This window comes from Plectropomus leopardus, chromosome 14, assembly GCF_026936395.1.
Source record: "Plectropomus leopardus strain MGB_pleo_1.0 chromosome 14, ASM2693639v1, whole genome shotgun sequence".
Lineage (NCBI taxonomy): Eukaryota > Metazoa > Chordata > Actinopteri > Perciformes > Serranidae > Plectropomus > Plectropomus leopardus.
In genome coordinates this window covers 17,897,442-17,924,996 of record NC_142189.1, presented here as the reverse complement: position 1 = coordinate 17,924,996, position 27,555 = coordinate 17,897,442, and the positions used below count along the sequence as shown (strand labels likewise).

The 27,555-nt window shown below is 39.9% G+C and overlaps 3 protein-coding genes across 3 annotated transcripts in view; 1 reads left to right on the top strand and 2 right to left on the bottom strand.

Moving 5' to 3' along the window:
* Positions 1 to 361: 361 nt before the first annotated feature.
* On the bottom strand, positions 362 to 7,938 carry yy1a (YY1 transcription factor a). The gene is made up of 5 exons (XM_042501231.2): positions 7,325 to 7,938; positions 5,635 to 5,785; positions 2,736 to 2,796; positions 1,443 to 1,601; positions 362 to 1,200 (listed from the first exon to the last, which is right to left on the bottom strand). Exons 1-5 carry the CDS (start codon positions 7,821 to 7,823, stop codon positions 1,018 to 1,020), a joined length of 1,053 nt encoding a protein of 350 aa, XP_042357165.1. The 5' UTR covers positions 7,824 to 7,938; the 3' UTR covers positions 362 to 1,017.
* A 1,847-nt stretch (positions 7,939 to 9,785) lies between these two features.
* Positions 9,786 to 15,801, top strand: degs2 (delta(4)-desaturase, sphingolipid 2). The gene is made up of 3 exons (XM_042500921.2): positions 9,786 to 9,977; positions 12,660 to 13,402; positions 14,468 to 15,801. The coding sequence occupies exons 1-3, from the start codon at positions 9,896 to 9,898 to the stop codon at positions 14,609 to 14,611; spliced, it is 969 nt and encodes a 322-aa protein (XP_042356855.1). The 5' UTR covers positions 9,786 to 9,895; the 3' UTR covers positions 14,612 to 15,801.
* Positions 15,802 to 16,590: 789 nt separating this feature from the next.
* evla (Enah/Vasp-like a) overlaps positions 16,591 to 27,555 on the bottom strand; it is a 45,419-nt gene continuing 34,454 nt past the window's right edge. The window contains 13 exon segments of the mRNA XM_042500897.2: positions 16,591 to 18,088; positions 18,928 to 18,985; positions 19,100 to 19,157; positions 19,364 to 19,424; positions 19,578 to 19,620; positions 20,135 to 20,162; positions 20,408 to 20,523; positions 20,694 to 20,947; positions 24,978 to 25,184; positions 25,187 to 25,250; positions 25,252 to 25,772; positions 25,775 to 25,900; positions 26,795 to 26,850. Coding sequence (XP_042356831.2) covers positions 18,051 to 18,088; positions 18,928 to 18,985; positions 19,100 to 19,157; positions 19,364 to 19,424; positions 19,578 to 19,620; positions 20,135 to 20,162; positions 20,408 to 20,523; positions 20,694 to 20,947; positions 24,978 to 25,184; positions 25,187 to 25,250; positions 25,252 to 25,772; positions 25,775 to 25,900; positions 26,795 to 26,850 — 1,630 coding nt within the window. The 3' untranslated portion in view covers positions 16,591 to 18,050.

The window sequence follows — 27,555 nt, the reverse complement described above, 5'->3', positions numbered from 1 at the left end:
TTTCCTGCCTGTCCATGATGTTGCGCCGGCTCACCAACAACGCACGCACGTGCACGCACACACACACACACACACACACACACACAAATGCCAGCTGATAGAAAGTCCAACTCGCTCTCCAGCAGTGAATATGGCAGTGGGAATACAGACATTTAGAGGGATTACCCGTGTTTAAAAAAACCTGTGTGCACCTGCTAATTGCGGTGGGAATGAGATACTATTGAAATATTTCAAATGCAAGGTTAATATAAAAAAAGATAAGATGCTCATTGACCCAGAGTTGCTTTGCCATCACTACTGCAATAATTAAATAATATTTTGGGTTGTCTTTTAATTGTGAGGACAAATGACACTTCTTGTGTTTGTAGTGCAAGGGGGGAAAACATTTTAATCGGTAATTAATATTGAAAATCACATGGCTATTATCTACATGATTCTGATATTGCATTGTACAAAATGAAAATATGCAAAGACCACCCCCCCCCTCAAAACACACTCACATGAAAGGGAAAGGTGGAGGTAAAACAAACTGAAACCCAAGAGGAGCTACGGGGACAATCTTACTACACACATTACCATAGAGCTTATGTCAAACAGTGTACAATATGCACACTTGGGGAAAGTAAAAAATTGAAAAGGTGTCATTGCTGAGGATCGATGCAAATTTGACATCTATTGCAAAAACTTTAACTGGCTGTGTTAAGGTATAAATACATTTTAGATGTAGATCCATGAATTAACATCTTCACAAGAAGAAAGCGTACATTGTTCCATCCAGGTAGCGCCAAAGAAGGGTAGGAGGCCTGAGGGGGTTGGGGTTTTCACGAGTTCCTTGTTCAAACCTCCAAAAGTTTATCAAAAAGTCTGAGAAAAGGTCATTTCTCAAAAACCTTTTATCTAGAGATGATACAAAGGGGACTTCTTATCTCACAACAAAGCAGGAGACAGGACATTAGTTTGTCTGCCGAGGATTGGACATACAGGTCAAGCCCTGCAGTCTATGCTTATGTCGTCGTTTCACTGGTTGTTTTTGGCTTTGGCATGTGTAAGGATGTGAGACTTCAGGTTGGTTGACTGGGCAAATTTTTTGTTGCAGCCATCAAAGGGGCACACGTAAGGGCGGTCTCCAGTGTGAATACGCACATGTGTGCGCAGGTTAAAGTCCAGAGAGAACCGCTTGCCACAGCCCTCAAATGTGCACTGCAGACGAGAGGGAGATTGAGTTAACACCGCTGCATGTCTCTGCCTGAATCACAGATTATCATTTCAACTGCTTGATTTTGAGATGACAATATTGATGTTTGTATGTAATTGTTATTATACAAAGCCAGTTTATATTTCAGTATATTGCAATCTACTGTTACCAACTACCAATGAAAAAAGTGAAACTATGCAGCTTTCTCTAGATGAAGAAAAATAACATGAAGGAGTAGAGAGCTTACCTGGAAAGGTTTCTCTCCTGTGTGTACGAGTTGATGCCTCTTCAGTTTTGAACTTTCTACAAAGGCTTTGCCACACTCTGCACAAACATGCACACGAGGCCCATGGGTATGCAAGTGCTTTCTCATTGCCGAATTGTCCCTGAACATCTTGGTGCAGCCCTGAGTGAGAGGGGAAACCACATGAATCATATTATTTGGAGCAAAAGAGCTGACATGATTTGGATGCTTAAGGCAGCGGTCCCTAAACTTTTTTTTTGCACCACAGACCTGTTCATGTAAGACCATATTTTCATGAAACGGCCATTAAGGTGTAGGGGATAAATGTGATCAAATAAAATAATACAAATGGCATAAAAACAAACATAAAGTGCATAAAATAATACAACTCAGCATAACACTGAATCAGTGGGAGCCCTGAGCTTGTTTCTCTGCAACAAGACGGTCCCATCTAGGGGTGATGGGAGACAATGACCCCCGAAGTGCGTTCATTATGTCCAGTCTACTCCGTAATTTTGTTTTGGTTGCTGTCATTGCAGAAAACCAGCAAAGGGCCGCAAGCCGGAATCGAACCCCGGCTGCTTCAAAGGGCTCAGCCAAAATGGGGCGCACACTCTACTCACTGAGCTAGAGGCTGCCGTGAAAACCGGCAGAGTTGTTGTCTCAAACATACTTTTAAAGGCTTCATTGCCTCATTTGATAGCCTGTCGCCACATACTGTGCAGAGGGGGGTTGGCACATGAGAATCACGTGCCGCGATAAACCCTCATGTTAAGTAGGACTCCTGGTTTTGTCTTTTAAATGCAGCTTTCTTTTTCTTGGCAGTCAGTTGTTTCCTACTCATTTTTGCTAGCTTGTCGGTTTAATTTTGGGATATCACAAGACTGAGACACCGTCTTGACATGTGTCAAGAGGTACGGGCGGGTGTATTTAGAAGGGAATCCGGTCATTTTTCAAATAAAATAGCTTTCAGACTCTGACGGTAAATAAAATGGAAATAATATGTGACCCAGTACCAAATGACCCACTGACCACTGGTACTGGTCCGGAGCCCGGTGGATGGAGACCACTGGCTTAAGGTACACTGCTAAGTGAATAAAACTTTAGTAACCAAATCATGTCAGCTCTTAACACTTTTGTAATGAATACATGCATTTTCTCAGTAAGGCCATGTCTATGATGACGACATACAGCTCAACCGACTGAGCTTCTTCTACTGATCATTTATGCATGTTTACATAATTCATTTTCACAGTCCAGTATTAAGTGGTGTAATAAACACAACAGGAAACTCACTTTGTGTGGACAGGCTATCGTCCTGGGTGCATCATCTTCTTTTACTTTTCTTGGCTTCATTCTGCAACAAAAATAAGTGTCACATCAATGTAGTATGTCAGGAAATGTAATAGTGTGATATACTTTGGTACAGTATGTCAGTAAATCAGTCATAGAATAGTATGTTGTCAAAATTGAGATTGCACAAAAAGTACATAGTATGGCATGTTGTCCAAAATGCCATAAAAAAAATACTATAGTATGTCGTCCAAAACAGCAACAGTAAAAGTCATTGTCAAGTATGTCACCAAAAGGCATAAACATGCCATGGTATGGTATGTCATCTGACACTGCATAAATATGCCGTGGTATAGTATGTTGTCCACAATAGCATAAAAAGTCATAGTGTGGTGTGTTGTCAAAAATTAAAGTAACAAAATCATTGTATAGTATGTTGTCAAAAATAGCATGGAAAAGTCCAGCCATTTTTAAAGCAATTAGATGGTGGGCCACAAAATAATCAAAGGCTAATTTAAGAAATTGATAGATAAAAAAGAAATGGGACTGAAATTTGCAACAGACTGACTTAAAGGACACACGTGTGGGATATGCAGAGAATGCATAAAAATAACACAAGAAATTACAGAGGACATGGACAGGACCATTATGAAATTGAATTAAATTAAATTTCATAAATACAATTAAGTCATGAAATGCCCTTTTCTTATTGTGATTGATAAACATGTAGCCTATCATTTAAATTTTCAAAAAGATTTAGGTGAAAATGAAATTTTTTTTAAACACATAAAACATCATATGGTGATGTTCTGCAAGGTCTGCTGCTTGCTGCATAGATGCGCTGTGGTATGCTGTGCACTGAGTTAATATCAATGGTCTCAGTCGGGCCAATCACTTTTTGGCAAGTTGAAAATGACATTTTATGCATTGCATTGTCACTTTACAAGTATTTGCACAGGTAAAAATGACTGGAGTGATTATAACTAGTCAAATAAACCTCCCAAGAATTAAATCTAGTCATTTTGAGGCAGAAATAACCAAGAATGGGGCTGCAATCACATTTTGGCAAGTTGAAAATTGCTGCCCTGGTCTGTTAAAGATAGTAAAAAAAAAGGACTGGATGAGCTATAATCTGTCGAATATATCACTATGAATAAAATTCAAGTCATTCTGACAACCTTTTAGCGACAAGATAGGAGCTGGCATTACTTTTTGGCAGGTTGTTATGTGTATTAGCTCTTCAAATGTATTTCATCAGGTAAAAGGTGGTTAAAATGACTAGAGTGGTTATATCTCAGGCACAGAGCAGGTAATATAATGCAAACTCATAAGGATAATAGCAAATACCTTTTAGATATTAAACACATGAACAACAATATTGTCTAGAATCGCGTAAATGTCATGCCTGATCAAACTATCAATCCCAAACACGTGAAAACTGGGTTTCAAGAAACATTCGAATTTAACAAAGACATACCTATGCTCTCACCACGGGCACAAAGTTATGTGTATTCACATGCTACAACTGTTTGATCCACGTGAGAGCAGCTGAAGACATGAATACTGGGCAATACAGCTTGAACAGGCTGCACGCGCTCCCACAGACAGTAATCAGTTTCTCACAGACGATCACTTTTTGGCACAAAACCGTTGAGATGTAATGACGCGCTGCCACTAATTAGTCTGTGTCCTCCGACGCAGCGCTAAAACACCAATCCAAATACATCTGCACCGAGTTTGAAAGGGGCACTTAACACAGCTCTTGACCTACACTGTCAGATGGACCACACCATTTCACACTGCAGGGGTGGAGTATCAGATGAGAAGTTGAAATGGGTTTTGTTTGAAAATACATATATATTTATTGTGTAAATTCGTAAATTATTTCATCAGTGATATAAGTCAGTAAATAAATTGCTGTACTTTGGCACATTCAGTTAACCATTGACCTTTCATAACCCCCCCGTACCCTTTGACTCCCACTAACGACGAACCTGATGGCCGCCTTGACCACCTGTGTATGAGTAGGTGTGTGGCATGAATATGACATGTAGCTTAAAGCCTTTTTTGAATGGGTAGATTGCTAAAAAGTCCATTAAAAGTTATAATCATTATTAATATAGTATTAAAATAGAATAGTGTCAGGGGTGTGTTCTGTTAATTCTTTGGTTTTATTATCCCTATATTGTCAAAATGGAAGCAAAGTTTCACAATACTACATTTGTCCAACCCAGAGTCCAAACTAAAATCGATGTATTAACCTTAATTTTTTTTTTTTTTTTTTAACTCTTTCCCTGCTGCTGATGAGATTTCCTGTCACACTGCAGTGTAGGGGGGTCACTGTTATGGCTGTTATGCAATAAAAAAACATTTCCACTCCTAACAACAAATGAACAGACAATCTACGGTCCCACGGTGATGAGGGAGAGGACTACTGACGTGCAGATTTTAGCACTATTTAGCGGCTTTTCGGGCCCTTTCAGCTGCGACAGGGGAAACACTTGGCGACTTATTTAGGTCAGCAGAGAACAAGGAGGAAACATACTGTCATTTATTACCACGGTCGCTGCTAAAACCCCTGTTATAGACTGTTTACACAGCTATCTACACTCAAATTTGAATATTTAGTGGGCCAGGCCATTTGCCATTTACCTCCTTATTACTTTCATCCCTGCAGTGTTAAAGAGCTAAGCAGCATACACTAGTTTAACCATAGGAACTGTATTACTTCTTTCACAAAATCAGTTTTTTAAAACAAGTTCCTTGAACTGGCTTCAGATGAAGCAAACTAATTTCCCATGTGAAAACTGCTCTATGAATACATTTCTTTTATCCTGGCCCACTGAATTTGGCTTGCAATCATCAAGTCTGAGTGAACAAATGCATCAACATTAGCACTTACCGTGCAAACTCTGCCAGCTGTTTCGGGTCGGAGAGGTCAATGCCTGGGATGCCTCCTGGAGGAAGCTTCTTCCCTGTCATATATTCAGAATAATCTGGAGGAGAGTTTTCCCCCGTGATTTGCTCCTCATGGTCGATGTCCTTCTTGTCATCTGAATGAGAGGTACAGATAGTCAGACTGATAGGTGTTGATACTTAAGACAGTACCAGAACATGTGGAAATAACTGATTCAAGCAGTTTAGAGCTAAATGTTTATCACATCACCACAGCCCTTCAAAGTATTTCCTGCCACTGTCTGTTACTTACAGGACACAGGACAGGAAATGTCAGTGGTGTAATGTAACTAAGTAATTATACTATGCTTTAGTACTTACCTTTAAGTACTTAATTTGTGGGTTTACTTTAGTTTTTCTAATTTTGTAAACTTTCACTTTTACTCCAATACATTTCCCCTGCGCATTTTAGTTACTCACAAGTGTATGTTACAAACAAAATAGACTTTTTGCTTTATTTATTTACAGAATTTATTTGTACTTATACTTTAATACTCAGTTAAATGTGATACAATGAGATTACGTTAATGCTAAGTACAGCAAATATCAGACACTTTAAGGCTTTTACTCAGATAATATTTTAATAGGTAACTTTAACTTCTACTAAAGTCATTTTTGGTAAGACATATATACTTAAAATCCAGTATGGCTATCAAGGTACTTCATCCACCACTGAGTAATATACATTCTGGCTGACAGGTCTCCATTCAATGAACATATGTTGTATACAAAGTCACCAAATGTGCCATTGTTCTTTTTAAAACTAATAGTGGGAAAAACAGATGTTTCAAACACATTTATTTAACTTTTTAAAACTATAGAATGATAAAAGGCACGTCCATGTAACTCTCTCCATTTCATTTGTATGTCTATTGTGTATGCTTCATCTTGTTTTAATTGCCATTTCCTTCGTTTACGAATTTACTAATTGAAATTAATCTACGTAAATTGAAATGAGCATTGTTATAATTTGTGATATGTCACTTTCTCTTTGAGATTTTACAATGCAACGTCAGAAAAAAACATCAAAAATCCTACTTCCCATGTCTGAGCATTTTAAGACATTTAATTAAAGTGCTTCATTTAAATCAGTGTAATAACAATTATGGCCTTGTTTTTACATAAATACATTCAATGCATTTTAAGATTTTTTACGTATTTAAGAATCCTGATACTGTTCTCAAAACTGTTAATTAAAAAAAATGAAAGTAAATTTTAAAAAAAAGTGTTTTAAAAAGAAGAAAATACATGGTGCGTTTAAAGCCTCGGAAGTGTAAAGTATGAGGGGTTCCTGAAGGCACCACCGCCGCTACAGTTGAACTGAACTGCGCCACAGCGGCCTAGCGGAGCCAGCTGCACTCGCTCCCACTCTCGCCGCCATCTTCGTCGGCCAAATAAACGCCATTTTTTCGGGCCGCCATACTTTCTAGACCGGGGAAATATGGCGGCGCCCATCGACACATAAAACATGGCTTCCCATAAAAACAAAAACATTTCAAATGGGTTTTAAGTGGCTCGGAGTTGGGAAATAGTTCCTACTTTAGCGGAGGATGAGGCCCCAACTGGGCCCCGTCACACGGCACACACGCTGAGAACAAAGCCAGCTTGAAACAATTCACTCAGGACTCTGAACTTACCCGATGCCCACATAGTCACTGAAAACTCCCCCTCCAACGTCTTGATCTGGACCTGCTTCTGTTCCCATTTTCTGCCCATTTCTCCCCCGGTTAGGTAGCTCTTTTTGCCAGATTTCTTTCCGCTTCCAGCCCTCTTCATCCGGCCTGTCGACGAGCTTTTCCCGGCGACAGTAACCAGAGTCTGTTCGATATAGTCCTCCTCCACGGCGGGCACCGGGATGAGGATTTGGTCCTCAAAACCGTCGTCCGTGTGCAGTTCAGAGTCATCCTCGCCCACCACCTCTTCTCTTGTTTGCACCAAAATCACCTCTTGGTGCGGGTGAATCGAGTTTGGATCATCCGTGTCCAGAGGCTGTAAGGCGATCATGGGCTGGTGTTCACCGTCGTCTCCAACAACTGTTGTCTCGATTGTCTCCACTTCAATTTCGTGCAGTTCCACTATTTCGGCTGGCATTTCCGACCCGTCCGTCTCTATATACAGGGTGTCCCCCGACGCCATGATAAATATTGTACTTCCTCCTGCTTATATGCTATTTTTTTACACTCTCTCTTTCCCTCCTGCCTGCACTCTGCCTTCCTCCTCCCTCTCCGACAACAACTCTCCACTACTGTAATCTCGTCGCCACAACGCTCCAGTTTTAAATCTCGCGAGATTTGGGCCCCAAAAAAATCTCATTCAAATATGTAATTTACCTGCAGCGTCCTATTTCTTTAGCCTCTAAATCTTGCACATGATACTGTTATGAATGTTAAGGTGTATCTTATCCTTTATTTACTGTAAAATCATTTTTTTCTAATGATTATATTACTATATTTATTACTCATAACTCATGCTTCCAAATAATATATCTCACAACTCACAGTAATGTAAAAGAGGATGAACCATTATACCTGAGTCTTCCAGACCAACATTTTAGCTTCTTTTTTTGTTCCACTTAATCCGTAATAACAAATTGAGATTGTATATGATGACTATTTTTATTTCTTTGTTTGTTTGTTTAATAAATGGCTTGGTTTATCACATCTCATAGTATCCCAGAGGCCAGATGACAGATTCAAATTGCTTTAGCTTTGTCTGAGCAGTAGTCCAATAACCAAGATTTGCATCAACATAAAACAGAAAAAATATACAAATTATGATAATTCAGAAACTGTAACCAACAAATCCTTTAAATGTTTGCTTTTGAAACTATATGAATTCTACAAATGTATGGTGCTGTGGAATAACTAGTTTAATGTAAAATATTCAATTTAAAAAATGAGTGTAAGCTCATTACTGAGGAAAGTTATTGAGGAAAAATATGTATTTGAATTACAGTAACTCATCATCGTGTGATTTGTTTGTTTATTAAGATCCCCATTAGCTTCTGCTTTAAACAGTAGCTACTCTTCCTGGGGTCTCCATTATTCTCATTTACAATATTTAACGTACAAGATTACACAAATACATATAACAGCATACATACTCAGTTTGTCAAAACACATTACAACACCAGTACAACACACAGCAATCGACACAGACTCAACGATTGTCGAATACATACAGCAGCTGTACAAAATAGTCTCACTCCTCAATAACTGAAAAAAATACAATACCTAGAAACCATCACCTGAATCACACTCAAAAAAAGATAAATAGCTCAAAATCAATTTCATATCTTCAAGACCATCAAAAAGTAAATATCACGCATGTTGATCTACACTATTCCTTGAGTGAAAAATACAAAGGAGTTACATCTAAATATATTCTTTCCAGTGTAAAGTTTCTATTTAGAAATTATCATTCATTCTGATGTCCTCCATCTTTTCACCATGCAGGTATGCCAGTCTTTTGACATAGCCTATTCTCCAGTTTTATTGCCTAGTTTAAAATATTTGTTCAAAAATAAATCAAAAGAAATCAGTTACATTAGGCTGCCTAGATCAGTTTAACTTGCTACATTATTTATTCTATTTTTTACAGGGTAACTAATAATCTATAAAGTTTTACTTCTTAAAGTAACCAGCCCAGTATTGTAATGCTACAACAAATATCAAAATGTAATGTGCAAATAAATACGTTTGAAAATGTCAACAAGTCCAACTGTGTGAAACTTTATATTTCTGGCTCTCAAGAGTGAGATTAGAATATTATGCCATGGCATCACTCACCCCTGCACTGATACTTAACCAGTCAAATGTGTTACATTTAAAAACACAACAAAAATACAAACATTTTAAAGGTATGGGAATAAACAACCTAACAAAGAGGTCTCAGTGCAAGTTGTCATTTTTTCTTTTTTTAAATGTTCCTTTTGCAAAGACAGTGAGCAGTCATATGTAAATATACAGTACTATCATTACAGCTGTTTCTTGTGACATAATGTAAAGATGCAGTTGGAGCAAATCTTGCAAATGTGTCAGCAGGTGCACGGCCGCCGTCCCTCCCCCTTCAGCTCGGAGGAGGAGCTCGTGTTCACGCTTTACACCTGCAGCCTGCAACCTGTGAGTGGGTGTGCCCCGATACTTGGAGGCTTTGATGACACACATAACGCCACAGAGCTGCACGCCACAGACACAGAGACGATAATCATGGGGAAGACCGGTGGAAGAGGCGACTTTGAATGGGTCTACAATGATCAGCCGCATACCTCAAGGAGAAAAGAAATTCTGGGTAAGAAATGATATATATATATATAAAAAAAAGAGGCTTTGTTAACTCCTGGTTAGTTTGTGAAACAAGTTGAAGCGTTGTTTTTCAACCCCCCTTCTCTCTGACTACTACCTTTTTTTCCTCTAAAATCGTAGCCGGTTAAACCTGTTTACTGTTGCTTAACGAGTTATCAGTACACAATGGATGCAGGGGAAACGCAGAAACTGACAAGATAAACAGTCACGTTGATGGAAGTTACACAATTTTTTTTTAACCGTAAGAATAAATATTCGTTTAAATTCCGAGCTTTAAGGTAAAGATGTAAAATAAAGGTTAATAAAAGCACAGTATAATTTACGTTAATATTTTGACTTTAAAGCATATTAGATCTGTATGAGTTTCTCTCATTTCTTTCTCTGACAGTTGATTAAAACTTTGGGACTGCATTATTGACAGCATTTTCACGACATTTTTGTGTGCAAAAGTTATCTAATGGGGGCGTGGATATGAGCAGCAAAGACACTTAGTCCCCCATAAGAGGGAGAGAGAGAAAGTCATGATGTTAAAGTACTCAGAAAGGGTTTTGCTTGAAAATTTTACCAAGGGGTTTTACCTGTTCTTTTTTTATGTAAACCATCTCCATCTCAGCCATCTTTTTCCTCTGACTTGGGAGACAATACTAGCATGTTGATAGCAGGTGTAGTTGACAATGCCTCCAGGCTCACTAGGTAACAGGACACATTCCCTGCTCATGACAAACAGACGCTATGCAAGTGAGAAGAAACACTTTGAGGGAGTTGGTGTATCTGGGAGGATCCCAGAAAGACTAACTTTTATGCTACAAACTGCCTTGAACCATATCTGTTTCATCAGCTGATTAATGCAAGAGTCTCAACTGTGTTATCTGTATGATCCTTAGTATTTTCTCACTTTTTCAATATATGTTAAAACTGTATCGAGCGCAGTCAGCGCCGGTAATCTGATTTATTTTGTAATTCGATTTAAAACAGTTTAGATGAACAAGATCTAAACCTGTTGATGTATATTTGATCCCCGCTTTATCAAGCATGGGTGCTCTTGTGTGAAAGAAGCACATCTAGAAGGTGATAGGTTGACACCCCAGAGTCCTGAATTATTAAAGAGTTTTTTCTTTTAATTATCCCCTGCCCTGAGGGGAGACACAGAGGGACATGAGTGTCAGGGGATGTTGAGCCTCATCCTTTTACATTATTGTGTTGGAATAACTTGATTGACAAGTGGTTTTATGTTATATTGAATGGCTATTTGTTGGGCATGCTGGCTGCCTGTGCCTTAATGCACGTCATAAACTTTAAACTCTCAACGCCTACTGTTACTGTAGAGGTCACACGGATAATGAATGATTGTGACGCTGCCTGATGGTTAATCATTTTTACCAGTTCTAGAAAATTTTAGCTGCCCGGTTCAAGGTCTTTGAATCCGCCCACGCAACCAAGTTCGAGTTGACAATTATTTTTGATATTAGGCAAAACCTTTAGCTCTGAATATTGTGGCCATAAATGCAATGACTTGACTCTCTTTTGTGGCTAAGCTGAACCCAGTGTTGGCTGCACAGCATGTTCTGCACGGCGGCCCTCAGCAGTTTAAACAATGCCTTTACTGATATCTGGTTATTTATTTAACTTTACGCCCTGTGGGTGGCACACAATACCAACACTTATAGATGTTTAACCCATAAACATGACTGTAAATAGCATGAGCAAGTGACACACTCCAGGCGAGTTCAAATCATATAATAATTTAAAAGGCATTATGTAGAAACAGTATCTTGATAAAAACACAAGAGAGCTATAGGGAGGTCCTGTTGGCTAAACATTAACAAAATAAGAAGGGTTTGGTCAGTACTGAGGAGACCTACATGCAGAAAAAATGCCACTGAAACCATTTTAGTCACTAGGGTGAGCCCAATTTGCATAAGGGCTTTACACAGGTGAGCTGAAAGCAAAGAAGAAGGCCAGATTTGCATGAGCAATCAGCGGATGATGTATAGCTATCTTTCATTTAATGCATGATGGGATACGCTCTTTAACCCCTGTGATCCTGAATTTTGACTATAAAGTGTGGCCAGTGTAACAAACCTGAACCTGTATGCTTTCATGAATCTATTATGTTGTAAATGTTCTATAAACTAAACGTAGCTCTTTTTGTGACAGTGAGTGTCTGTGAATGGCTCCCTTGTATCTCCATCAGTCTCACGTCTCTCAGCAAAACAACAACTCTGCATGCAACTGAACATGACTTTTGTTAGCATGCTCGTTTGGGAGAAGGGCTGATACCATACGGTATGCTCGATTGTTCTCTTTGGGATACAGAGTCACAGTTTTAAACATTAAAAAGTTGAGATAAAACTTTTGACAATTACAGTAAATGAGTTGTGCTGAACAGCTGTTCTTTCTAAATTCTTGAAAGATATTTAACTCTTTTATGTCCTACATAATTATTAAATAAATGAATTGGTTGCTTTTTCTCTTCCCCTTCACTATTCACATAAATCCACGATTTCCTTTTGTTTTTTACTCCTTTTATTTTATTTTGCTTTTCACCCACCTTTATTCTCTCCTAAACCAGGGAGCCACACGTGGCTCTGTAGCCCATCTCCAATGGCTTTCCCTGCTTATCTCTGCCAACCTTTTAATTCGTATCTCTGTCTGCTTCCCTCTTCAGCAAAATATCCAGAGATCAAGTCTCTGATGGGTCCAGACCCCCAGCTGAAGTGGGTGGTATCAGGCATGGTCTTGACACAGCTCTTGGCCTGCTACCTGGTCCATGACCTATCCTGGAAGTGGATCTTCTTCTGGGCTTATGCCTTTGGAGGCTGCATTAACCATTCTCTGACGCTGGCTATCCACGACATCTCTCACAACGTGGCCTTTGGCAACAAGCTGGCAAAATGGAACCGCTGGTTTGCCATGTGGGCCAACCTGCCCATTGGATTGCCTTATTCTGCCTCCTTTAAGAAATATCACATTGACCACCATCGGTATCTGGGAGGTGATCAGCTGGATGTTGACATCCCTACGGACACTGAGGGATGGTTCTTCTGCACCCCGGCCAGGAAGGTCCTCTGGCTCTTCCTCCAGCCCTTCTTCTACGCCCTTCGCCCATTGGTGGTCAATCCTAAACCAGTGGGTCAGCTGGAGATCCTTAACGCAGTTGTTCAGCTCACAGCAGACTTAATTATCTACTATCTATGGGGGCTAAAGCCCATTGTTTACCTTATTGCAGGCTCTATCCTGTGTATGGGACTGCATCCTATCTCTGGACATTTCATCGCTGAGCATTACATGTTTCTGAAAGGACACGAGACATATTCTTACTATGGACCGCTGAACATGATCACCTTCAATGTTGGGTATCATATGGAGCACCATGACTTCCCGAGCATACCTGGCAGTAAACTACCTCAGGTGAGACTGAATCATTATTTCCAAGACTATTATTAGTTCAGTTGTAGAGAATGAGGTAAGTTACCTGTATCACCAGTGGGTGTGGGCAGATAAGAGGGGCCTCTCGTGCATTTAAGAATTAAAACAAAAGGCACTGGCAAATTCCACTTGTGACATTTTACTATTAGCTGCAAATATTTATCAGATGAACTTTGTAACTGATGAACTATTACCTCTTGAGCACCACAAGAGCATGATGACATAGCCTATCTCGAAGTGCCAGCCAACAACTGGTTTTCTTTACCAAACTAAAATTCTTTAGTTCATGAGCTATTGTGGTTCTTAAAGCTATAGTTGGTAGTTTTTATGAAAATAAGTTTGTGTCATATTTGCTAAAAGTAAATAAAACCATGTCCCTTTTCCTCTTTCTATTGCTTCTAATGGCATTTGCTACAATCTACCACAGCGCACTAAAAACAACCAATCAATAAAAGTATCAAGCACCGCTCACCGACTTTCTCATTTTACAGCTAAACAGTACACTAAAATGTATTTCTGAAAACATTTGTGGTGAGAAATAGGCAATGCAATAACAAAATCTTGATTCACATTTTTGATCATCACTGCCTAATTCGACAGTTTGACTGCAGTTCACGAGCAGTGATTGATATGATTGACATCTTCATTAGAGACACCTCAGCTCTGATTGGTTGTGTTTGTTTCCATGCAGAAAGGGCATTAGAATTTACAAGCACTGCAAGGCGATGCAGTTGGCAATGGAATATTATTTTATTATCTGTCTTATTTAGTAAATATTACGTTATTTTTTTTGTGATCAACTACAGCTTCAATGGAGGGAATTAGCTTGAACAAAGCAGTAAAATGTCTGCTTCTATTCGCTTTTGTGTCTTTAACTGATTGTTATAGTGAAATAAGGGGCCATGTTGAATTAGACCCCCGAGGTACCTCTGACAAATTCCAACTGCAGTTTAGATGTCAAAAATATATATATTTGGTGTACAATATACATTCTCATTCTTCTACAACCTCTCACGTTCATTTGTGATGTTTTTTTTTTTTTGGCAGGTCAAGAAAATTGCAGCAGAGTACTACGAGTCCCTGCCTCAACACACTTCCTGGATCAGGGTATTATGGGACTTTGTGTTCGACGACAGCATCGGCCCCTACGCCAGAATAAAACGAGAGTACAAGCTAAAAAAGCAGGGATAGATCTGTGGGAATGTGAATTTCAGTTCAAAAATCTAAGGACCACTATAAAACATCATTACATTCACCTGTTTAAATTTTTTGTCGTCCCATGTATTGTGTGGTTTTCACTGTGCCTTAAGGTCCTAACATCTAAAAGTAGACCTGTGCTTCAGTAACTATAGGACAAATAAATGTGCATATTTCAGTTACATACATTTAGTTCATGGAAATGGGGAGAGAATACAGCTATTGTGTCTTTACCCCACTATTTATTCACGCCTCTATTCCTGCTATAAAGAGATGGCCCGTCATTATGATACAGTGATGACATTTCCTTGTATCCAGAAGGCACAGAGAAGGGCAAAATAATAAGCTATTTCAACAGATTAAAAAAATTCCTCATTTCTGTAGGATAAAGGTCACATACATTCTCATGAGGTTTTACAGAGACAAACTCTGGGGTTCCCTTTACCTGCATACAAGCATTACATCCCTTGAACCTTATGAATATGAGTACGAGGCACACGCAGCCTCTCAGATTACCTAATATAATTCATGCAGAACAGTGCTGAAGTGGAAAATGAGCATTGAAACTTACCTTTCAGTAAGAGGAGCCTTTTCTTCAGTGACGCCCCATTCTGCTTGTTCGCAGCTCCATCGTGTTGTAAACTGTTTTAATTAAATCTGCAAGCAGAGGACAAAATAAACACCTTATCATGCAAAAAGGTAGTTATTAAGAAAATTCTATCTGAGTCTCAAAATGTTTGCGTTTTTTGGAAACTGTCAGGGTTGCTGGATTAATTCTTATTGCTCAGCATGTCTCTTTCAGTCAGTGTTAGTCGTCTTGTAACCACTGTTCCTCCACAAACTACAGGAAATCAACTCTTCTGACTCATGAACTACATAATTAAAAGTAAATATAACAAGCTTTATAAAATAAGTATTTACTGTAGAGCTGCTGTAATGTGTATTTTGTCCACACACTTGTATGTACGAGATAATCTATGTTTGATTGATAAGTATAATCTTTGTTGTTTCTATTTAAATGACTGTACTAAAAGCAGTAAATGACATAAGAAGTTATTATAAAGAACTGTGTGATTGATTTTACGTTACCTGTCTATGTTGTGGTAACTAGATGTGACATTTTTCTTATATTTAAAATTAATACTTCACCCAAATAAAGGACCATTTGTATATAAATTATTAAACCCATGTTGCGCTGAAATTGTGAAGAAAACTCACATCCCTCCACGGTGAACAGAATCACCTGTTTGTGTTACTGTGTGACTTGCTGAATCCAAACTAACTCTTTGAAAACACTAGATCTACACAATAACACAAATTTATAATTGAGGCAGCGGTAAACTAGCAGCTAAAATTAGAGGTAAAATGACTGTTTTTGCCAGTGGAGACTGGCTTTGAACAGCACATGGATAAATTTCACTTTTACTCCAGTTCCACGTCAGAGGTGTCAAGGCTACGCGGTCCTCCAAAAGACAGTTTTTCAGAGGTATGCTTCAAAGTGTTGTGAAAAAAAAAACATCAGTCCAATGGCTGTGCGAGCAACAAAGAAACCCACAAATGCATATTCTTCATGAGCAAAGATTTGAAAATTACAGCAAAAAACAATAGACGAGGTGGTTCTTGGAAATAAGGCGTAGGGGTAAAAATATGAAATGGGATTGGGCCTTGCTGTTGTTAAACGAGGTCGCCTTTGACTTAAATTCACAGAGAATTTTCAGATTTTTTAATCTTTGTTCACCGTTGTGGCATTCGAGAAAATCAAAGTTTTCTTCACAAATTAAGCATAACTCGGGGCGAGTAAATGATATACAAAACTTAATTTGGGGAGAGAAGTAAACATAATTAAAATATTCCTTGGAGGTAAACCATGAAAAGTTTCCACACAATACACAAGGGCACACACGCGCGCACACACACACACACACACACACACACACACACACACACACAGAGAGAGAGAGCAGGATAATGTGTAGATGGTTGACAAGTCTATTGTTTTTGTTTGAATGAATTTACTTCCAGCTTTTAAATCAGAACGTAGTTGAGAGCGGACAGAGTGGATAGAATGCAACAACCGATATTCAACCAAATCCTTCCTTCAAAGACACATTTAGCTACCATCACATAGGCCTACCATTCACTTTCTGCACATTCTTATCTAGGTAAGATTTGCATATTGCCAGAGCAACCCCCCTTTAATTGTTTTCACATTGCTACCATTATCAAGTTCAACATCTCTTATGTAGAAAGGGGAATCTTCATGGAAACAAACCACTATAATAAATGTACCACCGTTCGTATTTTTTAATTTTTTTTCAAACCAAATAAAAAAACTAATTCATAGAGATAGGGGTTTCATGCATACTCGGGAGGTTCACAAAGCATAGGATGGCTAATAGATAGTACTACATTGTTTTATATCTAGGTAAAACCAGGTGGCACATTTACAGTTATCGGCCTGTTTTGTGAATGATCCCCAGGTTTCAATGATCTCGCACATCTGAACAGGTAGAGAGAAACGTGTTCCTCGGTCACACTGGAGTTGTACAGCAGACTGTTATTTGATTAATTGCCCAAAAAAAGAATTTTTTTTGCTTGTTTTAAGCCCCAAATGTGGAGGAAAGAGGTAATTTAAGTGGCTAATTGTGGTTCAGACATTAACATGTTTTCCAACATCTCTGGAGAGAAAAGGTTAGACACACAACACCAGTATGAACAAGGTCATAAAAAGCCTGCTTTTTTGCTTTTCTTTTTTTTTTTTTTTTTAAATACGCCAGTTGAGGGCAGGTGAGTCTGCAGCACCATTATGCCCATATTGTGCTTGTTATTATGAAATAGGGATAAACTAAACATAATAATAGAAAATATAAAAGGCTGACATAACTGGTGTGCAAGATTCCTTTCTCCTTCTATAATATCAATAAAATACTCATTGTCATCAACAGCATCATCATTATCACCACAGTTTTTAAATAATAAAACAGTAAAAACTTAGAAAACAAAAATATTTTCTTCTTAAGACTTGGACTGAACAGAGAACAAAGAGTTGCAACACCGGGCTGACTGAGTCTATAGGTGCACAGAGAGGACCACAACACCACACTCAGCACGAATGTCCGTCCATCCCTCAATTCATCTTTCAGTGTATCTTTCATCCTCTGTTTGAGTTCGTCAGTCCTTTAAACTTTCTTAATCCCTCTGTTTCTCCTGCTCCTCTGTCTCATTAACCCTCTCTCTCGCTGTCTTTTTCTTCCATTTTTGCTGTCCAGCAGACTCAAATGTTGGCACAACATCTCTGTAACTTCCATCATGGCGTCGCGAGGTCACAGAAACATTGAGAGAACATTCCCCTGGTCCTCGTGTCTGTGCATCTGCATGTCCATCTTCCTCCAGCTCCTCCTCTTGCTCTCCTCCTACTGTTGCTCAGATGAGATTAGGATGTACTGATTCTGCCGATTTCTTGTCTGATGGCTGCAAGAAAACATACAGTTTCAGCTGCAGTCGTGTATTCTGTTTCTATCAAATGTGTGGAAAAATAGAATTGCAATAAATTATTATTAATGATGTCAACGAGCACATTCATGTTAGTTTTTACTCAAGCTTGTAAAATGTGACTGCCATTGAGTAGTAAGAACTTATGGAAACCCATTTCTATCAGTGATGAAAAAAAAAGAGATTTTGTAAGTCATTATGAGAAGATCTCTCAAGATTATGAGAAATCTTTAAAAAATGAGAAAATTTCTCATAATTACTTGATATCGTCACTCATGTTAAGATAAAAAACATTTTTAATTTCTTTTAACTATTTTAAAAAAGCTCATTATTTTGAGGATAAACTGTCATTACTCTGAAAAAGTGTCTCATTATTTTGAGATACAAACTCATTTTTTCCAGATAAGTTATTACTTTGAGATACCATGTCATTATTTTGAAAAAAGGGTCATTATTTTTTTAAGTAAGTCATTATTTTGAGGAAAATGTTCACATTAATAATTTTTTTTATTATTTTGAGATCCTAACACATTATTTTGACCCAAGTCCTTATTGTGAAATTTTAACTCATTATTTGAGGCACCAAGTCACTATTTTGAGAAAATGTCTCATTATTTTTAATAAAGTTTCTAATCATTTTGAGACACTGTTTCAAACATTTTCCCATTAAAATAACTTAGAGGATTTTTTTTCATCTCACTGTGAAAATGGGCTTCCATCAAAACTAGTGAGTGGGAAAAATTAAAGATTAAACGTGCTGTGCTGTGTGTTGTGCTCCCTGATACTGCAATGAACTTCACAAACACTGTACTGCTTACCATTGATGATTTCATCTTTCACTTTATGCAACTCACGTACAACTTCATCCAAAATTTCCTGCAAAACAAAATCCTTCTTGTGAGTTCAACAACACAGGGTATCTAAAATCATTAACCAACAAAAAACTATGAAATACTTTACTGCAATGAAGCACATATTGATGGTACCAACCTGTTTCATCCTGTCAAATTCTGTGTCTGATTCACTAGTGCTGCCAATGGGTCTCACTCTGTAACATTAAGATACGTTTTCTCATTACATACAACAGCAGTTTAGACAATTCTTTTTGAATCAATATTTCGTTTCTTCTACTTGCACCAGTGCCTGTAGTGCTAAGGATGAGATTTAAGCAAAATCCCTGTGGTTTATGCTACTGGTTTGTCATTTCATATTCAGAGCACCCTCCCCTTATTCCTTCTCCTCTCATCTACAGACCTGGACACCAGTGAGGACTTTTCTGCAGAGTTGGATCGTTCCCATGGCTTCTTCACAGCATCTGGCAAAGAAAAAAGATTAAAAAAACATAAATTTAAACGACTCTGAAACAGAAGGCTGCAGTGCAGAGCAGAGGAAACATTAAACCTGTAGTTTTATGGGACTTCTGCACTATCTGTGCTATGACTAACTGGTTGAGAAGGTTGTTTCGTACCTGTTGAGTTCTGCTGGCCTGGCCCTCTACCACTAGAGTCGTCCTGCAGGGGGGAGACAGAAATTATCATTTCACAATTGAAAATCAGCTTTAATGTAAGTTTTCCAAAGAGGTTACAGTTAAAATCACATCTTAAAGGAATAGTTTAACATTTTGGGCAATGTAAGTGCTCGGTAGACACCTTTGTCAGAGCTGGCCGATGCTACGCTATGATTGACAGGTCTGCATTCAGGGGGCAGGACTTAGCAAAGGGTCAATTAACACAAACATTTTGTTCAAAATCATGTGCTGAACTATTTATTGGAAACTGTGCCCAGTTCAGATATAGCCTGGTACTTTACTAACAGTACAACTAAGAAATAAGCGAGCTTTAGAGGATCTGATAGGTGGATTTTGTTACTGCTGGACAGAGCGAGGCTTAATGCTATGCTAAGCTGATGGCCTGCTGGCTCCAGCTTCACTTTCAACACACAGATATGAGGGTGGTATCAATGTTCTCATCTAACGTTAACATTTCCCCAAAATGTAAAACTATTTCCTTAAAGCACAAGACTTACTTCATCAGGTTTCTCTGACGCTTTCCGTCTATGAGAGGAGGAAATGAGTACATGAGCACACAGTGAGATACACATACAAATCAGTACCTGGTACAAGTAATACAAGAGCTTATTTCCTTTTTGGGAAAAACATGTACTGCAAGTGAAGCAAAACCAGGAAGACAAAAACAGGTATTTTCTCATGTTTCTCTGCATGATTAACTCAAGGGAAAGGTGACGGGTGTGTGTGTTTTTGTGTAGCCTTTTTTTTCTATTCTTTTTTTTTTTTTTTACCTGCGAGCTAGTAAGGCATTCATCTCTTGCATCAGTCCCTCCCCACCACCTCCACTGCCACCACTAGACCGGTTGGAGTCACTTTTGCCACTAGACCCGGGCGGACTGCTCTCATCCTGAAGAACACATTATAAAATGAGTTGCAGTTTTTTGCTGAAGGGGTTTTGGGACTGAGAGTGTCTCATTACCTCCATAAAACACACACAAATAACACAGCTTCTATAATTAAAAGTAAAACCAAAAGCACTGGATCAACATCTCCTGATCTTTAGCCATGGAGGCTCACCCTATGTACTTTACGTAGTTTGGCTCCAGCCAGTGCTGCAGCCAGACCTGAGGGTTGGTGCTGGGCCCCGGGCGGGCCCCCAGGAGGCCCTCCACCAGTGGGCAGTGGAGGGGGCATGGGTGGGGGCACGGCCATTGGGGGCGGTGGCCCCGGAGGCGGTGGTGGGGCTGGAGGCCCAGCCATGGGTGCTGGAACTGCAGCTGGAGGAGGCGCCACAGAAAGCATAGCTGGATGACCTGCAGAGACAGGGGGGCCTGGGAGGGGCACAATTTGACATTGGTTAATGGCTGTTTGGGGGTGACATACCTCTTTTGGCCCTTGGAGGGTTGTATGAAGTGGGGAATTGTTTGCTACACACTGTCACTGTATAACTAACACCTATCAACTGTGTACCACGAGACTGCTGGCCACTGGGCAGCACTTGTGAAGAATCTGGAAATGTTTTACACACAACATATGGGGAGAGTGATATTGGTTATTTGGTTGATTGGCTGATTACATATGCAGCTGTGCATACGATTAATGTTACTGATTAATACTCAACTTGCTTTGCTTGGAGGCCACTTTTGCAAAATGAAAAGAGGGCACTGGGACTTTTTTTTGATAAACAAGCTCAGTTTTGATGCTTTTTTATGTGCTTTAAGTTTGGATCACTTTATTTTTATTGTGAATAGAAAATGGTTTGGGGGCCATCCAGCACCCTCTCAGGGTCCAGATTCAGCCCATGGGCTGTAAGTTAAGTATCACTGGAAAAATATGGAAAATTGGAATGGCTGCCACTTACGCAATGATTTTTCCACCAGCGGTGTACTTGTTCCACAATGTGAACACAGCCTGCCTCTTTAATTCCTTCAACTACCTTCTTCAAAAGGTTAGCGCTGCAATATTTGTGCATATTTGCATATACATACAAATCTATGGATATCCAAAACCTTCAGAATATTTCAAAGTAGATGTGATTTTCCTTTCGACCACAAATGTGGGCTTCCCTTGTGGGCATGTATCTCTACACCACAGCATTTATAACTGTTGCTGACTTGGTTTGTGTAGAATGTCTCCATGACAATGAACAGACTGTAAACAGACCACACGCCATGTGTCGCAAACTGTGGTAAAAACCCCAACGAACACACTTATTCTGAATGAGCTGTATGAAGAATGCTCCGAAAACCCAAATTACATAAGCACATCCCACGAGGTATTTAGAAAATGCTAAATTCTGAAAAAGGCCTAATTTGGAATTTGCTGTTCACGTGACCCGTATCAAATTTGGAACAATAGTGGATACCTGTAAGCATACAAATAATACCCACTGTCTAAGGGTAATACAGCTGCAAACTTTTGAAAACTCCAACTTGGTGGTTCTGCAAGTTCTTGCAGGAATCTCAAATATCTGAGACAGACAGAGAGCAACAAAATTCTCAAGCCTGCACAGCGTCCTTTCAGAATGTTTGTGTTTGCAACACTGCTTGTGAAAGTGACAGCAGGAGCCAAATAAAACAATAAAAAAAATTCCTTGAATGTTTAATCGGGCAGAGCTTTCGTAACGGTCTCTGCCCGCAACTGCATAACCATGCGACAACAATGTGACAAAATGAAGGTGACATAATGTCAACTCTGAATGGTTCAAGTAGGTTTTTAAGTCTTGATGATGTCCAGAACACAATTAAATAAATGAAAAATGAAGGCTGCCTGGAAGTCACCCTAAAACTAAGAATCGTTCTTCAATCATCTTCAATCAATTGGGATTTAATTTGAGGATATGTGCATCAATCAAATGAAAAGTGTCAAAATCATAGCTCCTTATACTACACAGTCCTCTGATTTTAGGGGACAGATAAATTGAATGAATTAACACAACATTAATTATAAGCATATTAGATGTTTGCTTGCAGATCTACTGGAATCAATGACTTGCTGAAGTTCATGACTCACAGAAACCTGCAAATGCATGGTGTTCCCCTTAGTGATACCCTACGACTGCAGACATTTTAAGGAGATTTTCCCTTCTGTGTGGTTTTCAGGAGGTGAAACACCTGTTGAGTTGGACTGAGGTCAGGTGACTGACTTAGCTAGTCAAGAATATTCATGCTCTGGCTCATAAAAACGCCTTGTTTTTGGCATGTCACAGTAAGGAAAGCACAGGTGTAAATAATAAGTCGGAACTGCATTTGGCTGCTTTGTTTTGGGGGAACTTGGCATGTTTCTTTTATTATTACTGACACCTGAGCTTTTCCTGCTCAGACAAAGGCCTTTTGTTTTACTGCATTGTACTAAAACTAAACGAGAACTAAAGGCTCTGCAAATCTACACATTTTTTAAATTAATCTGGCTGATTAGATCTCTAGTCAGGTTATATTTGGGTAGAGATATCCTAGAAATCAGGTAATGACATGAAATAATGCTGATAAAAGTTAGTGAGACTGACAGAAAACAAACATAGTATATACATAGACTGTATATCATTCATTGGTTTGACGACTATCATTTTGAAGCCTCCAGTTTGGTAGATGCAAGAATTTAGCCACTGAATGAAAAATGTATTCTCAACACCTACATTAGCAGCTAGCTATGAAGAGTTAGGTTAAAGGAGAAGGTTTAGGTTAGAGCTACATCTTGTTAGTTGTAGGGTGAGTAACGTCTTCTAGTTTCTAACTCATTTTGCATGTAAACATAATTATGGCAAAATGTTTTACTGGCATTGAAAATTTTTGAGATATTTAAATGGGGTTAGGACAGCCCATTGGTCAGGTGTTAGGCCATGAACGGATCCGGTAGCGACAAGGTACATATTAACTGGGATTCTAATTTTGGTTAGTGAAAAAAAGGTCTAAAAATGTAGCATTACTTACCAGAAATTAAGAGCCGACTCTTTCGAGTGTCTTTTATTACAACCGAATGCTGGACAAGTGATCTTTAGGCAACAAAATGTTATAAGGAACTGAAAACACACTGTGAAAGGGTCAAAGATCTAAGACGGGAAACATGGCAAATACCCAAAAGCAAGTTTACGGCTATTCAGATGTACACAGAGCCATGGATGCGCAATGCTATACCTCTATCTTAATTGTAGGGACTTGTCATCATGAGGTAGCCGCACCTTAAGGCATACCCTGTTTTATCTGTTTGACTCTAAATGGGACCATAATTTACAGACTGAGCATCAGGCTGTGTAGAACAAGACTTTAAACTGACGATAAGGACCATAAACTCATTAGGAAAATGTTAACTGAGGTAATAAATCAAGCCAGAATTCGGGCCCTTTCAGTCTTTTTTTCATTTGTATACAACCCCTTCATTTTGCAACCAGGGGAGTCGCCCCCTGCTGGCCATTTGAAAAAAAGCTGATTTAATCACTGCAATTGAAAAAAGCATCAAACAAGCATCATTCATAAATTGGAACAAAGAAGTGTTAACTTTGCTACTGTTATAAAAAGTCAGACACAACAGCAGTAAGTCTCATCAGAAATTTAGAGACACCTCGTCCCCTTTAGTTAAATTAATCTTTTTCAGAAATGCTTTAGTAGATCCCTTCCCTCTGACTTAACTACCCTGTATTTTGTTGTTTGAGTTATAATAACAAATCAATGGCCCTTTGTTTTCATGTAATTTATTGTTTATTTATCTTATGTATATATATATATATATATATATATATATATATATATATATATATATATATATATATATATCACTATTAGCATTATTATATATTTTTGTATTCTCATTCTTTTATGTATTATTATTTTTTAAACTTTTCATTTATTTATTTATTTGTTTCACAATTTATTGACTTTTTGGGGGTCGGGGAGGGCAGGGTATGTGTGTATATTGACTGAAAAAAATCAGATTTTAGACACTTAAGCATTTCCACTTCTTTTATCCTGTCTGTGGTTATGTATGTATAAATACTCTGTTTAGATAAATAATAAATACTATTTGATCTGCCCTCACAGCCCTGAGAGCAGATCTAAACAAACACCAGTGAAACACCTGAGTGGAGGTGGATTGTGGGTGTGTCGGGGTTTCAAGTGCTGATGTACTGTGTGCATGTGACACATGCATTTTTCATGCTCTTGTGTAGCATTATGGGTGCATTCACTAGACGACTACAGGACCCTTCTTTACACAAGACCCACCCCACACACACACACACACACACACACACACACACACACACACACACACACACACACACACACACACACACTCACACACACACTGTACACATGTAACATCCCACTGCTGAGAGACTACCTCCTCCTCTCTCCTCCTCATACTTACTGCTGCTGACCGTGGGGGCCTGCTGGGGGGCGGGGAGGGTCTTCTGGGTGAGCCCCGTCAGACATGGCAGTGTAAGAGGGGGCGAGGAGGAGGAGGAGGAGGAAGTGGTGGTGGGGGGCTGGGCCTGCTGGTGGTACACCTGCTGCTGTTGTTGCGGATGCGGTTGCTGCTGAGGGTGGAAGGTGGATGGGTACTGGGGCTGCTGGCTGGGGCGGGGCCTGGGGCTGTCTGACCTATCAGAGGAGGCAAGGGGATGGCCTCGCAGTACTGCGGGGGTGAGTGGTAGATGCTGAGAGTGAGGAGAGTAGGAGCCGTCTGGCTGGCCGTTGGAGTGAGGGTGGGGCTGGTGCTGGGGGTACTGGTGATGGCCCGTCACGGCATTTGGGTCAATCGGGGGGGGCGTCATCCGAGGGCTCAGGGGCGGAAGGGGGTGGGCCAAAGGGAGGGTGGGCTGTTGGGGCAGACCCTGCTTCACGGGCATGGCCATCATAACTGGAGGGGAGGCGGAAGGGGGCAACTGGGCGTACATTTGCTGCAAATGGGAGGCGGACCAGGTGCCGTGTTTAGGGGGGAGCATGATGTCTTGTTGCTGCTGTTGCTGCAGGTGTAGGTGGCGGGCTGCGGTGGGAGGAGACAGGGGGATCTGACGGACCTGTCGGCCCTGGGTGGTCACTCCTGCCTGGACTGGGGAAAAGGCTGAGGCGAGGGAGGTGGAGAGCTGGGAGGATAGCTGGGCCCTGTCCCTAGCAGCCCCCACCTCTTTCTCCTGAGAGGGAGAGGAGGAGGTGGAGGAGGAGGAGGAGAGGAGGAGGCCACACGGACGTAGGATGGTGGCAGTGTGCTAGCTCTGTACTGTCTGTACTCGGGAGGAGTGTCTGGGTGGGTGGGAGGGGTGGACACTTTATATTGGAGAGTGGAAACGACTGTGACGGGCAGAGAGAGAAAGACAGAGAGGAGAGACAGGAAGAGAAGATGCAGACGAAGAGGAGGACGAAGGAGGGCAACAAACAAAGGAAAACAGAAAAGAGAAAAACGTGAGAAGAATGAAAAGCAACCAACTGAGCAACCAAGCAAGTAAAGATGAGAAAATCAGGAGCAATCCAAAAAACGGAAGCCAGTAGCAAATAAGAAAGAATCAAAATATCATAAAAAGAACAAGCAGCAGAATGCAACATGACTGAGCCATGGTCAGAAAGCATATGGCATTTCCCCCCCAACAGTAGCTGGAAGAAAGAGATGGCAGTAGAGCATGTTGCAGGGACAGGGGTAACTGATATCGCCACTGACAGCAGGGACAAAGGAGGATGTTTAAGTCTGAATGTGTTTTTAAGGGGCAGACTTGAACATTTATATGTGTGCATGGATAAAAAGCATAAGGGCGTACAGACTGGGGAGCGGTGGTTGAAACTAAGGCAGGAAACACTGACACAAACCACACTGGGAAAGCCTGTTTACCTTGGGAAACCTATTGTATCAGGACCTGGAATCTCTGGTATTTAGTCATGATAAAATCACCTGTTTGCTTTGGGAAAGTAAAGTGTGCTCTGCCTGACCAAACACTGATAACACTCCTCATTAAAAGAAAAACACAAAACAGAGCAAATATCAATTTGCTCCTCAGCTGGGGTTGTTCGTTGACAGCTGGAGTGTGCAATGAGCTTTCTGTGTTTACATTTTTTGTTCTCTAAAAAGCCTGTGCAGCTAGGAGAATATGACATGCAGCCTTCAATTCATTTCGGTCTCCAGAGCAGCCTGTGTGAGAGAGAGTGTGTGTATGTTTATATAGCTGGGTGTGGGTGTGTTTGTTCAAGCCTCACCTGATCCTGACGTTCGTCGCTCCCTCTCCTTGTGCATCTGATGTTGCTCCATCATCCTATGAAGTGGAAGCATGTCACTGCACTTTAAGGTGTCATTTCTAATCACTGTGTGTCAATAAATTAAGCCTGGTGTGTAGCTGTCTTCATAGTGCCACAGAAACAAAAGCAGTAGCAGACAGCAGCAGCCAAGCGGATTGAGACGCTTTGATTTGTATTTCCATCTAAAATGTCTTTTACTGAATTATACTGTATGTATAAGGGATGTCCCGATCAAGTTTTTTTTGCCCCTCATCTGAATCATCATATTGAATATCTGCAGATACAGATGCAGATACAAGGTAAATACAAGTATAAACAAAAGTCCAATAGAAAGAAGCGTCACAGCTTCATTTTAATATTCCCAGTCACAACTCCCGACTTTATCGGTCACAGTTCTGCTTTTCTTTCTATTTATTGAAACAGCAGCATTACAATAAAACCTGAATATCTGCCTCAAATCCGGCTCTCTGTTTATGACACCTGTGTAACGGCAGACGTAAACAAAGGATTGGGTGGAGCACGGCTTTAAAAAAACAGATCCAGATGAATTAAAAAATGCATTGATTGGACCTGATACCGATCCTTCAGACCTTATCAGGACATCCCTGGTGTGTATTAATGTGTTTTTGTGCAGAGACGGCCTCATACACACTCTCACCAAGCTAGCACCGCATGTCAATAGAACATATAAAAGGCGTTGGACTCTGACGTTGGACAGATGT

What these genes read in the sequence shown, in the direction of transcription:
- yy1a (XM_042501231.2), bottom strand. Translation starts at nt 7,823, where the DNA reads ATGGCGTCGGGGGACACCCTGTATATAGAGACGGACGGGTCGGAAATG. An exon ending in CAGCTGGCAGAGTTTGCACG is followed by an intron (nt 2,797 to 5,634) that starts GTAAGTGCTAAT and finishes TTTTTGTTGCAG; the next exon opens with AATGAAGCCAAGAAAAGTAA. An exon ending in CGATAGCCTGTCCACACAAA is followed by an intron (nt 1,602 to 2,735) that starts GTGAGTTTCCTG and finishes CCTCTCACTCAG; the next exon opens with GGCTGCACCAAGATGTTCAG.
- degs2 (XM_042500921.2), top strand. Translation starts at nt 9,896, where the DNA reads ATGGGGAAGACCGGTGGAAGAGGCGACTTTGAATGGGTCTACAATGAT. An exon ending in AAGGAGAAAAGAAATTCTGG is followed by an intron (nt 9,978 to 12,659) that starts GTAAGAAATGAT and finishes TTCCCTCTTCAG; the next exon opens with CAAAATATCCAGAGATCAAG. An exon ending in CTGGCAGTAAACTACCTCAG is followed by an intron (nt 13,403 to 14,467) that starts GTGAGACTGAAT and finishes TTTTTTTGGCAG; the next exon opens with GTCAAGAAAATTGCAGCAGA.